The sequence below is a fragment of the Dreissena polymorpha genome, chromosome 2 (assembly GCF_020536995.1).
Source record: "Dreissena polymorpha isolate Duluth1 chromosome 2, UMN_Dpol_1.0, whole genome shotgun sequence".
NCBI classification, from domain to species: domain Eukaryota; kingdom Metazoa; phylum Mollusca; class Bivalvia; order Myida; family Dreissenidae; genus Dreissena; species Dreissena polymorpha.
In genome coordinates, this window is record NC_068356.1 from 66,386,221 (window position 1) to 66,403,802 (window position 17,582).

The 17,582-nt window shown below is 35.9% G+C and overlaps 1 protein-coding gene across 5 annotated transcripts in view; it reads left to right on the forward strand.

Moving 5' to 3' along the window:
• The window catches only part of LOC127867407 (lipopolysaccharide-induced tumor necrosis factor-alpha factor homolog), a 191,717-nt gene that overhangs the window by 103,263 nt on the left and 70,872 nt on the right, over nucleotides 1-17,582 (forward strand). For 3 of the 5 annotated variants that reach the window (XM_052408530.1, XM_052408529.1, XM_052408532.1), the window contains exons 7-9: nucleotides 1,426-1,470; nucleotides 2,962-3,145; nucleotides 16,406-17,572. The exons of 1 other annotated variant lie outside the window; for it this stretch is intronic. In XM_052408530.1, the coding sequence (XP_052264490.1) occupies nucleotides 1,426-1,470; nucleotides 2,962-3,145; nucleotides 16,406-16,514 (338 nt within the window). In that variant the 3' untranslated portion in view covers nucleotides 16,515-17,572. Of the gene's footprint in view, nucleotides 1-1,425; nucleotides 1,471-2,961; nucleotides 3,146-16,405; nucleotides 17,573-17,582 lie in introns of those variants that run through there. One more of the 5 variants, XM_052408528.1, reaches the window with a different exon arrangement.

The window sequence follows — 17,582 nt, forward strand, 5'->3', positions numbered from 1 at the left end:
TTTGCAAAAATCTTCCTAACTAAATGTCTATGGCTAAATAGATATTTGGAAGTAACATTTGTATTAACTGTCACACATATACTAACAAGAAAAAGAAACCCTGACAAATATCTGTAATAAAAGAAGAGCAAGTTTATATTTACTAATACATTTCTATACAAGATTAAACTCAGCTGCAGTTTTCCATGATAATCATTGGGTTATAAATTTGACTGTTTTCAATACTTGACTATTTAATGGAAAGACGTTATCCCTTCTTACCTTGGTATCTGGGATACTGTAAAGGTGTTATGAATGTCTTTATATAATAAGGAGGAAAAATATTTAAGCAAAGAATTTTTAATTGACTTGAATATAAATGAGTATAAATGTACTGTTCATTTAAAGTTAAATTTGGGTAGTGATATATCACTTATTAAGACTTATTTATCTTATTTATCCAGTCAATACTATTTCTGCCTTTCTTGAAATAAAATCTGAGAAAAAAAATAATTATTTTTTACATAATCAAAGTTAACTCAAATAGTGGTAAGGATATTTTTTAAACAACCTGAGCTATGGCCCCTTTTGTAGCAAAAATAACCTTTTTAAACGTGTGTTGTGTGTTATATATTATTGCTTGAGGGCTGAAAATTTACAAATGTATAAACCAGGGTATGAATGTCTGATTTCTCATAGTTTGGATGAGTTTTTTGTGGCATAAGTCAGGTTTTTAGGCAAAAGCAGAATATGAGGACATCACTGTCTTTACGACTCATTTCTAATGCAAGTAAATACTTGATAACGTGTTATGGAAAGTCACACTTTAGGCAATGTTGCATTATGATTTTCACAATTGTCATCTATATTGTTTTTTTATCATAAAAAAATAATATACCCTAAAATTTTACCATTTATGCCGTAAATTAAGAGATGTCAAACAATCATAATATGTATATTTATGATGATATTCTGTATATGAAGTACATTAAGATACCATGCATCTCAACTGGTCTATTGTTACTCCACCCCATGCATTACAATTTGTGTTTTGCATGAGTTTTCTGTGAACTGCTTAATGTTATGGAATTATGCACATACTTTGTTTCAGAATGGACTATTTTTGTCTTTAACTTACTGCTTACAGCATCACTATTGACCTTGTTTTCACAGTTTCAGCATTGAACCAGTCCCTTTGCTTGTACATTACCACAGTTGACTCTATAAAGTGAATGTCTTTGGTTTAGCATACACCTTAGTCCAGCTGTCTATGTAAGCTCAGAGAGATCTTCCTGCACATTGATACCATTGGCCCTTAACTGTTATTTTACAATCAACTAAATGACTGTGGCAAAGCGCTTGCAATGTTTACCTTGACTCAAGTGCTGACAGAGGAAAACCATCAATTGTTTTCACAATTTTATATTTAATTTGCTATTCTTGTAGGTTATCCACAGCAGGGACCAGGTCATCCCCAGCAAGGTTATCCTGGTAATAAAGTTATTTTGTGTCGTCCATTTCGTTAGAATCGTGATGATAAATGCTGCTTTATTCACCAAAATTTGCAACTGTTTCCTCAGAAGTAGTCCGTGTGGAAGTCTTATGTCATATATAAATTAAAGCAAGGCTTTGTGGTCTCATAAGCCCACTGGGTAGCATTTGCACAGGCTGGTCTGCGGCTTTGCTGGCAGCATTTAGCTTAACTGTTTACCACTTAGATACATATTATTACGCATTTGTAGTCCCTTAGAAAGTTAAATTTAATTAAAGACCTTTCTTACTAGATTGAAGTTTTAAAAGCTTCATTTCCAAACCTAAGATACTGATGAGCAGCAAACAGCATAAAGCCTGAACAGACTGCGAATTACTCGCAGGCTGTTCTGGTTTTATGCTGTTTGCACATAGCCCTTTTCATTTTGCTTTTAAGTGGTAAAGGGTTAAGAGATATATTTTGGCATGATGCAGCTCATATAATCTTTGTGATGCAAAATGTATGTGCATTTTAATGTTTGTATGATTAAGGATATAATACATTATTGACAACTGCATTTACACAAAATTACTTAGATTTATGCCAAGATTAATAAATAGACTTCAATAGATAAGGGATTGGGATGAATAACGTGATTAAGTCACTATCTTAGTGCGGGTTATACTAATTAATGTATGTTGAAATGTTGTTATTTTGGTGCATATATTAAATTCTACACATTTGCTATTGGAATAATTTGAATACATTTTGCTAAGATTAACCTGAATGCTTGGAATATTATCTGTTTACTGAAAACTTAAGTTCAATAAACTAATTACTTTATCAATTTTGTCACATATATCATTTATCATGAATCATCCTTGTTTTCAATGTGTCACGGTAGGGCAACCCAGAATCTATTTGACATATTTATATTTCATGAACAGATAAAATTGTTGACCAAATCAATATAACCACTGTACAGAACATTAACTTAAAGTGTTTCAACAGTTTAATTTTTTAAGTATTTTATTTCAAAACTTTAATGGGGACAATAAATGTTTCATTGCAATAGATATAAGCAATGAGCAGAGAAATAATTAGACTTGATTAAAATGATGTTATTTATTTGTTTGTCATCTTACAAAATAGCAAAAACATTATTATAAATAAATGGGCCTTGCTCTGTGTAAACAGGGCTAAGTGCATGTGCATTAAGAGTCTCCAAGATTAGCCTGTGCAGTCAGCGCAGGCTAATCAGGGACAACACTTTATACACTGATGGTATTTTTTGTTTAAAGGAGGTATTTTCATAGCGGAAATCCGGTGTAGACGGAAAGTGTTGTTCCTGATTAGCCTGTGGAGTGCATAGGCTAATGTGGGCAAATACTTTAAACACATGCATTAATCCAAGTTTTTGCAGAGCACAGCTCATTTGCTTGTCATTCTTTTCATCTTACAAAACAGCCTAAGATGTATTGTAATTAAGTGATCTCTTACTTCCTTTTTAGCTCAGTACGGCCAGCAGGCAACCACGGTTGTGGTGGCTCAACCGGCCTACACGGTTGTGCAGCACTTCAGGGAGTCGCCGGTGCGCATCAAGTGTCAGTTCTGCCAGGCGGACATTGTCACGTCCACCTACTATGAGACTGGCACCTTGACATGGGTTGCCTGCTTTGTGATTGCCATTGTTGGGTAGGTGACAAGTCTATATGGCTGAATATAAACTAATTTAATTTTAACGAAACTGGCTCCCTGACATGGGTCGTCTGCTTTGCGATTTCCCTTGTTGGGTTGGTGGCCAGTCTATATAGCTGAATGTTAATAAAAAGGTTGTATTTTAACCCTTTACCACTTGCATACATATTTTGACTACATACATATTTTGACGCAATTGTATTCCTTAAGAAAGTTACATAGAGAATATTATGTGAGTGTCGGATAGAGATCAAGTTTATCATGCGAGGCTGAGAAACATGTAGTGCGAGGCTTGCCAAGCGCTACAAAGTTTCGAGCCGAGCATGATAAACTTGATCTCTATCCGACACTCACATAATATTCTCTTTATCCTATTATTTTGTGGTCGTTTATCGTTCAAAAAGAGTAAAAATACTTTAAAATTCAAAGAAACAGCGCTTGTTTTCCAAGTTGACTCCGAAGTGTTTATTTACTTCAACGTCATCATTTGCTATGACGTCACATATAATGTTCTTAAGATAGAGTTCGGAAAACCATGGTCTAAAAATAGCGATAGTATAAAGGTAAAGTTTATACAATCGTTATACTATCGATTTTCATCTGGTTATAGGATAAATATAATTACCGTAAATACCTTTCTTATTGAATTCAAGTTTTAAAGGCTTCATTTTCAACTCTTAGGTACTGAAAAGCAGCAAACAGCATAAAACCTGAACAGACTGCGAGTTAGTGCAGGCTGTTCTGGTTTTATGCTGGTTGCAAAAGCCATTTTCACTTTGCTTCCTATGGGGGAAAAGGCTTATTCATGATCAGCAGGGTACCTAACAGAAACACCATAAATTAAGTATAAAAGTAATAAAATACTTATAAAGTCTGAAGAGTTTTGTAGGTTCTAAATCAAAATAGACAAAAAAAATAGTAGAATTGTGTTTGATTAAAAAGTGTGCATTCACTTTATTGAAAATTTCATGCTGCTTATTTTGAATAATAATAATTCATTTTATATTATTACTTTTTTTTCTTTTATCAGATTTTGATTTATTTAAGTATTGTAATAATCAACAAAAATGGCCATAATTTTTTAACTTAGTGAAATTTAGTTGGTATAATTTTTTTGGGACATCCAAAACCCTGGTCAGCTTAACAAGATTCTTTAACCAAAACACTTTACTTTAGCCAAGCATTTCTGTTTGTTGACATTGGTTTAGTTTGTAAATGTCTGCTTATGGTCTAGCCTACTGGTATATTATTCAGAATTTACTTAAGCTAACCGGCTTATATATATAATTAAACATATATAAATGTATTAATATCTGTAATTGGACTGTGCAAACATGTACAGAAGATGTATGTTCTACATAATTTATCAAAGTGCCCATGGCACTTCAGTTGTATGTTAAATAACATTGTACAAAATAAACTTTTCAAGATTAAATTAATGCTGTTTAAATATGCAAGTTTAAATTAATCACAACACGTTTGAATAGTTAATTTAGGGACAATGTTTATGCAGCGTACAGCTCTCACAGCATCCAATTGTGGTGTGAAGAGACCACTTACAGCCTCAATGATCAAACAAGTGAATGTTATGTGGGTTAATGAATTGTATTGTCATAAGTCTTATTGTAAGAGTGTCTGTCAGCACATGTTTAATTAGGTTTAACACTATTTTTAGATGGTCGCTTTAGCGACCGTCTAATGTGCTTGATGTGAAATTCAGGTCGATACGGCCTAGGTATGATTAACCCAATACCCGATTGCGTATCCGCGCAAGAAAGAGTTGTATAATTTATGCAAGAGGTTTGAGTTCTCCAATTATGTGTATTCACAAATGGAAACATTATATTAATATCGTGTTACATTCAATATTTTCGAACGGTGTTTTATAGAAAAGAATCAATAAACAATGATCGTAATGTACGTGTCGCGGAGTAGATTGTTTATGAATGATTAAAATAGTCCACTTTCTGCTGCGTCTGCGTGACGTAGTATTTTCGCTCAGCTCATTCATAACTCTGCGGCTGGCGATAAACAAAGGGGAGTCCGGATGAGAATAACGCACTAGTACAAAGACCTATGTATATTGATAGGTCTTTGACTAGTATAAGGTTACGCTTGTTTATAATCACAGGTCTCAATTAATAATACGTTGACCACGAGTTCAACAATTATTACAGGGATACGATAGACAACATAAAAAATGTTTCATTATCGCTGAAACTGTTAAAAAAACATTTAAATATAACAAGAATATTCTCTAAAAAATGTAGTCATGCTGTTTTGAAATAAGGTTTGGAATTTTGGTTTCAAAATAACTTAATTCAAAACAAAAGTATAATTATAGTATTTTTTACTTGTTAGTCGCATATTTACCGCATTATAATGTGTGTTATAATAGGCAAACCATACATTAGTAAAATTCAATCTGCCTTCGCACATAGAAGGAATGGGTCAATTGGGTGCTGCGTTTTCTTTGCTTACTTCAGTTAGAGGTCAATTCTTTACGTAATAGCAAACACAAGGCTCCGGCTTCAAAGGAATTGCGGAGCGACAATAAAAGTCGTAGTCACATGGTATTTGCGTTTAGCGTCCTATTTGGTCACGTGGTTCTTTTTTCGCGGGTGTTTTGGCATTCATGATATGAGGCTATTAATAGATGCGCCTGTCGATAAACAAAGAAAAGTTTACGGGTTATAACAACGCAATAGGTTACGCTCTCACATACAACTCAATTACGTAGTACAGGTCGTAAATTGAGAGATTCGGGAAAAAGTTGACGCTTATTTATATTCTCAATTTATAAAACGTTGAACACAAGTCCAACAATAACTTCAGCGATACGATAGACAAAAAAAAATGTTTCATAATCGCTAAACCCGAATATAACAAACAATTTATAATAATAATACGAATGACCTGTTTCATAACCTCGTTCATGCTACTACAGCGGGTATTTATAAAAACGTTCTTTGGTTCTGCATAAAGAGTAGCGGCGATCTTTTGTGTTTACGGGTGCTAGCAACGCAAAAGTAGAAGGTTAGTAGAAGGTTTAGCTTGTTTATATTCACAGTTCTCAATACATAGACAGTTGGATATGAGTTCATCAATTACTACAGGCATACTATAGGCAACATCGAAAATGCATTATAATTGCTAAAACCGAAAACAACTAAATATATTATATTAAATATATTTATAACAATAAATGTCTTTTAAAAATGTAGTCGGCGTATACGCTGACTTTGAAATAAAGTTAGCAATTTACTTTTCTAAATAATTAAATACAATTAAACAAAGTTAAACTATTGTGTTGTGTTTTTCACTTGTAAGCTGCATATTCACCGCATGAAATGTGTGTTAGCATTGTCAAACCACACATTAGTGTGAGAAAATAAAAAAATATACTACGGGAGAGAACTTCATATGTGTCCTCATATGCCTTGTTATGAGTATCTTTCTTCTCTATCGAAATATATCGTATGTTTATATTTGATTTAAACGCAGTTTTCTTTCGACACATTTAAATCACACGTCAATAGCGCCGTCATGCGAAAATGGGTCTTATGCGTTTCGGCAAGCGTTTGTTAAACCCAACATGTGCTTTTGCGCAGTCAGGCCATATGCGATGCTGTTCGCTTTAAAATCACTCAATATGCTATGTTTCTCCTTACCAGAAGGAGGGATAGCTGAGTGGGCTATTTATATGATGGGCGAATATGGAATAAGACCCATTTTCGCATGACGAGGGTCATTACAAATCTCATTGCGAATTGAAATTGCCACATTTAAGAACAATGCTTTTTGATACAAAATTGAATTCAAAATAGCAAACTTGTTAATAATGGCAGCCTATCCACACATTAAGGAATGATTTCCAGACGTGCTGACCAAGTACGGCAAACATTGTGGTATGATAATTAAACGATTTTCTCTTATCGTGACACTTTACTATTTCGCTAATGATTGTTTACTCATCTTGGAGGTGAAAGTGAAATTCTGCGAGATTGATTGTAACGCGTAATTGTAACAGGGCCACAATTTGTGTCGTTTGAGCATACAGAGAGAAGTCCGGAATTCCTTACACTGATCAGTGCTGCATCCTTTGAACTGAGCACATACGCAGTGATTTAGCAAAAATTCAGAGGTTGTATCTCGAATCAGCTTATTAAATATTCGAAAATATTCATGTGTGTTTGTTGGCGTTATGTAAAAGTCACTAAGATGAAAACTGAAACAGCTACGCCTAAAAGTGCATTAGTGCTCTATACCTATGTTTATGTTAGCGTTGTTGACACCGTGTGAACTGCTCGGGTAACAAGTAAAGCATAAACAGCAATGTTTATATACTTTTATTCCTCCAAATACAAGATGCGAAGATTATTGTATATTTTGAATTTGTATATGGTGTCAAAAATCAAAAATTTTGTACACGGAACTTTCATTATGAATTTATATTCTTGGTGAGATAGTCATTTGATATTAGAAAAATATTCCTTTAATATGATGGTGACTGCAAATTTTCTTTATATTAAGTTCGCATAACCATTTTCATCATACTTTCTATGCTTTCAGAACTTCCAAAAAGCATGTTGTTTTTATTTTGTCTTTGTTATTTCTATGAAATAATAAGGATGATAAAAAGTGCACACAAATTCGACCCGTGCGCTATGACACACACTTTATAAAGTTGAATGGCGTGTGTTCATTTTAAACTTGCGATTGATTTTCAAAAATGAATTGCGTCTTAAATTATGCAATAGCGAACATCTCCAGTGCCTTCAGCGCTTTGATAATGGATATGCTAACTATTGTTAATTGTTATCACTTATTAAAGTAAGTGCTAAATAAAGGTCAAACTATCATGTTTAAGAGATTATAAACATGATGCATATGCATAGTGTTCATACCATTATCAGAAACACCTGTTTTTGACGTTAGCTTTATACATGGATATGTTTACTTATGCAACCCTGTAAATGGATATAAATACGTGGATGGTTTTAGTTGATGGAGATGGTGTGGAGATTGGAGGTATGGAGGTTGAGCATAGAGACAGGTGCTGAAAGCACAGAGAGTGGGTGCCCTCATGTGGGGCAACAGCCAGAGGGTGGCGCATGGAGATTGGTGTTGTGTTGTTGTTATTGTAACAACGCAGATTGGCAGAGAAGTTATACCACACGACTAATGTTGTCGACATAACTTAGACCAGTGGCACAGATGTGACACGTGGGTTTTTATTTACCAAACAAACATACTGGTATGTTGGCATGTTTGCTACACATCACTATAATTATGTTCTTACTGCCGATAGGACAATTATGTTCTTACTGCAGATAGGACAATTATGTTCTTACTGCAGATGGGACAATTATGTTCTTACTGCAGATAGGACAATTATGTTCTTACTGCAGATAGGACATTTATGTTCTTACTGCAGATAGGACAATTATGCTCTTACGGCAGATAGGACAATTATGTTCTTACTGCAGATAGGACAATTATGTTCTTACGGCAGATAGGACAGTTATGTTCTTACTGCAGGTAGGCCAATTATGTTCTTACTGCAGGTAGGCCAATTATGTTCTTATGGCAGATAGGACAATTATGTTCTTACGGCAGATAGGACAATTATGTTCTTACGGCAGATAGGACAGTTATGTTCTTACTGCAGGTAGGCCAATTATGTTCTTACTGCGGATAGGACAGTTTTGTTCTTACTGCAATAGGACAGTTTTGTTCTTACAGCAGATAGGAAAATTATGTCCTAACTGCAGATAGGACAATTATGTTCTTACTGCAGATAGGACAATTATGTTCTTACTGCAGATAGGACAATTATGTTCTTACTGCAGATAGGACAATTATGTTCTTATGGCAGATAGGCCAATTATGTTCTTACTGCCGATAGGACAGTTTTGTTCTTACAGCAGATAGGACAATTATGTTCTTACTGCAGATAGGATAATTATGTTCTTACTGCAGATAGGACAATTATGTTCTTACTGCAGATAGGACAATTATGTTCTTACGGCAGATAGGATAATTATGTTCTAACAGCAGATAGGACAATAAGGTTCTTCCTGCAGATAGGACAATAATGTTCTTACTGCAGATAGGATAATTATGTTCTTACTGCAAATAGGACAAATTATGTTCTTACTGCAAATAGGACATTTATGTTCTTACGGCAGATAGGATAGTTTTGTGCTTACTGCAGATAGGACAGTTTTGTTCTTATGGCAGATAGGACAGTTTTGTTCTTACTGCAGATAGGACAATTATGTTCTCACTGCAGATTTGACAATTATGTTCTTACTGCAGATAGGACTGTTAACCCTTTTATGATCCCATAACTTTGTTGTTCATGGGAACAAACATTTACATGTAACTTGTGGGGAACAAGTTGAGACATGGGAATTACTGAGTAACACATAGGTAATTCTTGGGAACGACTTAGTAATTCGGGAGAACCACCTTGTTAATTTGTGGGAATTAGTATGTCTTGGGAATGAGATAATTGACACCAGTTTGCCACATAATCAACCAATCAAAATACCTGTTTTTTGTGATCACCTTTTTTCCGTTGTATGTCGTCCATCATACGGCGTCAACATTTGCCTTGTTTACTCTCTTGAGGCCACATTTATTGTCCAATCTTCATGAAATGTGGTCAGAAGATTGGTCTCAATGATATCTTGGATGAGTTCGAAAATGGTTACGTTTGCTTGATAAACATTGCTGCCAGCCCAAGGGGCGGTGCATTTTTTCTTATATGGCTATAGTAAAACCTGTTGACACTTTAGAGGCCACATTTATTGTCTGATCTTCATGAAACTTGGTCAGAAGATTCATCCCAATAATATCTTGGAATAGTTTGAAAATGATGCCTGTTGGTTGAAAAACATGGCCGCCAGGGGGCGGGGCATTTTTAACCAGGTTTTCCTAAAGAAAAATCTGGTTATTAGATTGGCGAATGTCGGCGGGCGGGCGGCAGGCTTTCTGGCGGGCGGGCGGAACAAGCTTGTCCGGTCCATAACTTTGTCATTTATTGTGAGGTTTTAAAATCATTTGGCACATTAGTTCACCATCATTAGACGGTGTGTCGCACGAAAGAATTAAGCCGCTATCTCCAAGGTCAAGGTCACACTTTGAGTTCAAATGTCAAAAATGGCCATAAATGAGCTTGTCCGGGCCATAACTATGTCATTCTTTGTGAGATTTTAAAATCATTTGGCACATTTGTTCACCATCATTTGACGGTGTGTCACACTAAAGAATTACAACAATATCTCCAAGGTCAAGGTCGCCACGACTAAAAATAGATTTATTTTGAACCAAGGGGGGGTCTTTTTTCAAATTGAAAACCTGGTTTTGTGACAATTTGTCTCTTGTTAGCTCACCTTGAGCTAGTTGCTCATGGTGAGCTTTTGTGATCTCTGTTTGTCCGTTGTTAGTTGTGCGGGGTCAACATTTGCCTTGTTAGCTCTCTAGAGGCCACATTTATTGTCCAATCTTCATGAAATTTGGTCAGAAGATTGCTTTCAATAATATCTCGGATGAGTTCGAAAATTGTTACGTTTGCTCGAAAAACATGGCTGCCAGGGTGGGGCATTTTTCCTTATATGGCTATATATGGCTATAGTAAAATCTTGTTAACACTCTAGAGGCCACATTTATTGTCTGATCTTCATTAAACTTGGTCAGAAGATTCATCCCAATAATATCTTGAACGAGTTCAAAAATGATGCCGGTTGGTTGAAAAACATGGCCGCCAGGGGGCGGGGCATTTTTCCTAATAAGGCTATAGTAAAACCTTGTAAACACTCTAAAGGCCTCATTTATTGTCCAATCTTGATGAAATATGGTCAGAAGATTTGTCTTAATGATATCTTGGATGAGGTCGAAAATGGTAACCTTTGCTTGAAAAACATGGCTGCCAAGGGGAGGGGCATTTTTCCTTATATGGCTATATATTGCTATTGTAAAATCTTGTTAACACTCTAGAGGCCACATTTATTGTCCAATCTTCATGAAACTTGGTCAGAAAATTCATCCCAATAATATCTTGGAAGAGTTCAAAAATGATGCCGGTTGGTTGAAAAACATGGCCAACATAGGGGCAGGGCTATTTTCCTTATATGGCTATAGTAAAACCTTGTTAGCACTCTAGAGGTCACATTTATTTTCAGATCATCATGAAAATTGGTCAGAAGATTTGTCCCAATGATATCTTGGATGAGTTCGAAAATGGCTTTGGTTGCTTTAAAAACATGGCTACCAGGGGCGGGGCATTTTTCCTTATATGGCTATATATGGCTATGTCAAAACCTTGTTAACCCTGTAGAGGCCACATTTATTGTCCAATCTTCATGAAATTTGGTCAGAAGATTGGTCTCAATGATATTTTGGATGAATTCTAAAATAATTATGTTAGCTTGAAAAAAATGGCTTCCAAGGGGCGGGGCATTTTTCCTTAAATTGCTATAGTAAAATCTTGTTAACACTCTAGAGGCCACATTTACTGTCCGATCTTCATGAAACTTGGTCAGAAGATTCATCCCGATTATATCTTGGACGAGTTCAAAAATGATGCCAGTTGGTTGTAAAACATGGCTGCCAGGGGGCGGGGCATTTTTCCTTATATGGCTATAGTAAAACCTTGTTAACACTCTAGAGGCCACATTTATTTTCCGATCTTCATGAAACTTGGTCAAAAGATTTGTTCCAATAATATCTTGTTATCTCAGGTGAGCGACTTTGGGCCTTTCAGGCCCTCTTGTTCCTTATATGGCTATTGTCAAACCTTGTTAATACTCTAGAGGCCACATTTATTTTCCGATCTGAAACTTGAGATTTGGCCCAATGATATCTTGGATGAGTTTGAAAATGGTAACCTTTGCTTGAAAAACATGGCTGCCAAGGGGCGGGGCATTTTTCCTTATATGGCTATAGTTAAATCTTTTTAACAGTCTAGAGGCAACATTTATAGTCCAATCTTCATGAAACTTTTTCAGAAGATTCATCCCAATAATATCTTGGACAAGTTCAAAAATGATGCCGGTTGGTTGAAAAACATGGCCACCACGGGGGCGGGATATTTTTCCTTATATGGCTATAGTAAAACCTTGTTAACACTCTAGAGGCCACATTTATTTTCCGATCTTCATGAAACTTGGTCAAAAGATTTGTCCCAATGATATCTTGGATGAGTGTGAAAATGGTTTTGGTTTCTTTAAAAACATGACCACCAGGGGGCGGGGCATTGTTCCTTATAAGGCTCTATATGGCTTTTGTACAACTTTGTTAACACTCTAGAGGCCACATTTATTGTCCAATCTTCATGAAATATGGTCAGAAGATTGGTCTCAATAATATCTTGGATGAGTTCGAAAATAATTATGTTTGCTTGAAAAACATGGCTTCCTAGGGGTGGCGCATTTTTATGCCCACGGATCGATAAATCGGGGGTATATTGTTTTTGGCCTGTCTTTCTTTCTTTCTGTCTGTCATTCTGTCACAAAACTTTACTGTACAGTAAAGTTTGCAATTACTTATGAAATATTGAACATAGCAACTTGATATTTGGCATGCATGTGTATCTCATGGAGCTGCACTTTTTGAGTGGTGAAAGGTCAAGGTCATCCTTCAAGGTCAAAGGTCCAAAAAAGACGAAAAAGCGGCGCCTTAGGGGGCATTGTGTTTCTGACAAACACATCTCTTGTTCCTTTTATGGCTATAGTTAAATCTTGTTAACACTCAAGAGGCCACATTTACTGTCCGATCTTCATGAAACTTGGCAAGAAGATTCATCCCGATAATATCTTGGAAGAGTTCAAAAATGATGCCGGGTGGTTGAAAAACATGGCTGCCAGGGGCGGGGCATTTTTCCTGATATGGCTTTAGTAAAACCTTGTTAACACTCTAGAGGCCACATTTATTTTCCGATCTTCATGAAACTTGGTCAGAAGATTTGTCCCAATGATATCTTGGATGAGTTCGAACATGGTTTTGGTTTCTTAAAAAACATGGCCACCAGGGGGCGGGGCATTGTTCCTTATAAGGCTTTATATGGCTTTTGTACAACTTTGTTAACACTCTAGAGGCCACATTTATTGTCCAATCTGCATGAAATATGGTCAGAAGATTGGTCTCAATGATATCTTGGATGAGATCGAAAATAATTATGTTTGCTTGAAAAACATGGCTTTCAAGGTGGGGCATTTTTCCTTATATGGCTAAAGTAAAATCTTGTTAACACTCTAGAGGCCACATTTTCTTTCCGATCTTCATGAAACTTGGTCAGAAGATTCATCCCGATAATATCTTGGAAGAGTTCAAAAATGATGCCTGGTGGTTGAAAAACATGGCTGCCAGGGGGTGGGGCATTTTTCCTTATATGGCTATAGTAAAACCTTGTTAACACTCTATAGGCCACATTTATTTTTGGATCTTCATTAAACTTGGTCAGAAGATTTGTCCCAATAATATCTTGTTATCTCAGTTGAGTGACTGTGGGCCTTTCAGGCCCTCTTGTTTAATTCGTGTTTCAACATGACTGCAACAAGGGAAGCTAATTATGTTTGACATTTAAAAATGCTTTTTATATGCATTTAGAAATAAACAACTAACAAAACAGTATGAAAATTGTCATCCGCATTATTGTAGCTATTTTTATAAAGACTGGAAGTATATGAGCTTTGCTCTGGGAAAACAGGCCTTAATCCATGTGCGTAAATTTTCATCCTAGATTAGCCTTTGCAGTTAGCACAGGCTAATCAGTGACGACACTTTCCGCTTAGACTGAATTTTCATTAAGAAGAGACCCCATTGAAGCGAAACTTTTAATAAAGGGGAAAGTGTTGCCCTGATTAGCCTGTGCAAACTGCACAGGTTAATCTTTGATGACACTTTACGCATATGCATTAAACCCTGTTTTTCCAGAGCACTGCTCATATATGCTGGATTTCACCAACTGTGCTGGCGATAAATAGGTTACTTCAAGACTGAGGATCATAGGTCATAGTTCTTTTCTATGGCCGATCTCCCCCTATGTTTTATTTAAGTAGGGCAGTTGTTAGTTATTATCCCTCGCCATAGGCGGAGGGATATTGTTTTGGCGTTGTCCATCCTTCCGTCCGTCCGGAGCCATATCTTGGAAGTGCTTTGGCGGATTTCATTGAAACTTGGTATGAGTATAAATATGGATAAGAGGATGATGCACACCAAATGGCATTGTACACCATCTGTTAATAACGGAGTTATGGCCCTTGGTATCTTGAAAAAATGCTTTTTTGTGTGTCCGGAGCCATATCTTGGAAGTGCTGTGGCGAATTTCATTCAGGGGTGTCAATTTTCCGGATTATTCCGGAAATCCGGATTTGAGCCGTCCAGGGTTGATTTTGAGGTGAATGTAAATCCGATGAGTTTGTTTAAGGCGGGTGGGGGTAGGGACAAAATTCTTTTAGTGCGGGATCATTTCAGAACCAATATTGTTATAGCACTGTCGGCATTCCGGACATTTGCGCTTGGTACCGATTTTATTTATTGATATCTGATTGGTAAGCGGCTGGCACTGACATGAGCAGGCACTGGCAAAGTAAAGCACTGCAATATCATATTTTAAAACAATATGTTAATCAAATTATATATTGACTGCGTATTTGCTAGGTTACTGGTTACTGGTTTTCATTTTCTGCAGTAAAACAATATGCATATTTTATTTCATTTGCAAATGATGTATCGCGACATGTTTTCGGACAGTCGTTTTCGGATACGCTGGTTTGTTAATTACATTTCGAAGTTCTTAATATCATTTGTTTAGAATGACAAATACACCTGCGGTGTTACGGATGGTTTGGTTAATAATATTTCGCATTGTACTCACCAGAAATTGCACCTAGAAAGACTATAAAAAAAGAACAATAAGCTAGGGCTCGGGGGGTTGGGCCCACTCTTCCCTTTATCCTACGGCTTAATTTTCCGGATTTCAAATTTGGGCCAATTGACACCCCTGTTCATTGAAACTTGGTATGAGTATATATATGGATAAGAGGATGATGCACGCCAAATGGCATTGTTCACCATCTGTTTGTGACAATTTGTCAACGGAGTTATGGCCCTTTGTATCTTGAAAAAATGCTTTTTTGAGTGTCAAATATACTACTTTGTGTCCAGAAGCATATTTGCGGGGGATATCAATTCAACGAATTTGCCTGTTGGCATAAGAATGTTCAATAAGTACTGGTAAACCAGATGACACAGGAGCTGGCTAGCCAGCCACTATTATATGACTGCAGTAGTGTTGAAAATGGGGAAACAATCTTAACTAGGCAAACAAAACAAAATTTATGTAACCTTATCTTGCTATTCAAAGCTCCCATACCTGTGTTGTTAAGTGAACTAAGTAGCTGGATGGCTGGTGATTATTTAAGTTGATAACGCTGTGAACACTGTCTTACTGATAGGCGATTGGGAAAACATTGTTTGCTGAAAGCCTAGGGAAATTCCTTTTTGTTGACATAAACTTACATTGATAAGCTTTCTCAACGTACTTTGAATGTAGGTAAAGTTTGTTTTCATTTGTAAACTAGAAAATCTTGTATGTAGTTATTTATGTCTCCAAAAATCATTGTTAAACGTAGACTTAACCGTAAATTTAGTATGAGAAATTGGCTGTCAAAGAAGTAAGGTGTTGAAGCAGGTACCAATGCCAAGCACTCATAAACAAGTTTTCTACCGTAATGATATTATTTAATGTCACACTGAAAACATAAGCAAAGTTCTATTTTTGTCTTAAAGACTGAATCCTGTAATCTCCTCAAAATCACAAACATATCTGATTACTCTGTTAGTGCCAAACTTTTGTTAATGACCTTGAACATAAAAAACTATTTTAGCTGCAGTATGGGAAAACTGGGCTCAATGCAGGTGTGTAAAGTTTTGTTCCTGATATGTGCAAAGGCTTACCGGTATGAGGAATGAGACTTTCTGGTTTAACTGGATTTTCCCTAAGAAGCAACTTCTTTAAACAAAAAAAAGACTACACACACCGAAAGTGTCATCCACACATGCTGTTCTGGGCTGACTTTATCTGTTAAGCACATGCATTAATCCCAGTTTTCCTTGAACATAGCCTCTAATTGCTCTACAGTCTGGCAGACTTTCAAAAACAGCCATGATCGAATGTTTAACATTAAAGCATTGTTGAATGTAAATGATAAAAGCATTTTATTGTTCTATTTTGTTCTCTATGTGCAGCTGCTGGATTGGTTGCTGCCTGATCCCCTTCTGCATGGACGCCTGCAAGGACGTCGTGCATCAGTGCCCCAACTGCAACCAGCAGGTGGGCCGCTACAACCGCATGTAACGGGCCGTCAAGCGTACATCCACTGCACTGCAAAACCCTGGTTAAAACAGGCAGGGCAGTGTCTCAAACCCACTGGAGTCAGGTGGTTTATCGGCCTTATCATCATTTGAGCATCAATTTTTATTTACAGTTGTACGTGTTTATTGCAAACTTTACTACAATGTTTTTTTCAGAATTTGGTTTATATGTTTTTATATTTATCCTTATTCGACGAACGTCCACAAATCACATAGATCTACACTTGATTAAACTGTGCTGTCTTAGTTTGTTTACACAAAATGAAACATTCCAGTGTGGATTGAAGTGGCATTATCATTCTTTCAGTGCCAAGTAATATTGTTATTATTGTCTCCACAATATAAATCTTAGTATATTTTGACAAATTTATTTCTTTTAGACATTGCTTGTCTTTTATAAAATTTATTGATGGACCTTACTGGCTGTATTTCAATGCAAGTTAATACAAATGTTTTACTGTGTCACATGAACATTGTTATCATTCGTTATTTTAATCAATTGACTCCAGGTGTCAAAATGTGTGATTTACTCAAACATGTTGTGAATGTATAATGGCCGATCACTTCGTTTTGTATCGTTTTGTACTTCTGTCTGTATCTATTTCTTATATCACACTATAATACCGATAGCTAACAAGCACTCTCTTGTTTTTCAGAATAAAATTACTGAAAAGATTATTGTATACAAGCAATCTTTAAATTTTAAGATTTTAACTTGTAATGTTTCATGATTGCTTATTTAGTAACGACAGCTGTATGGGTTATGAATAAATGCTATGTTACAAAAACATTCTGAAAATGCTAATTCCAAATGATAAACATGATATATAATTCAAAAACAAAGTGACCTCCAGCTTTAGTGTTTAACAACAGAATGCAAAAATGTACAGTAATTTCATGCCTCCACTAACTGTGATAAAACTTTCTGGTGACTAACGGTTTTATGTTTTATTCATTGTTTTAAAATTTTGTTTTTAAGCACATCTCACACAGAGTTCGGATATTTTATCTCATACTGAATAAAATTATTTCTTTCCATAACTTTGCCTTG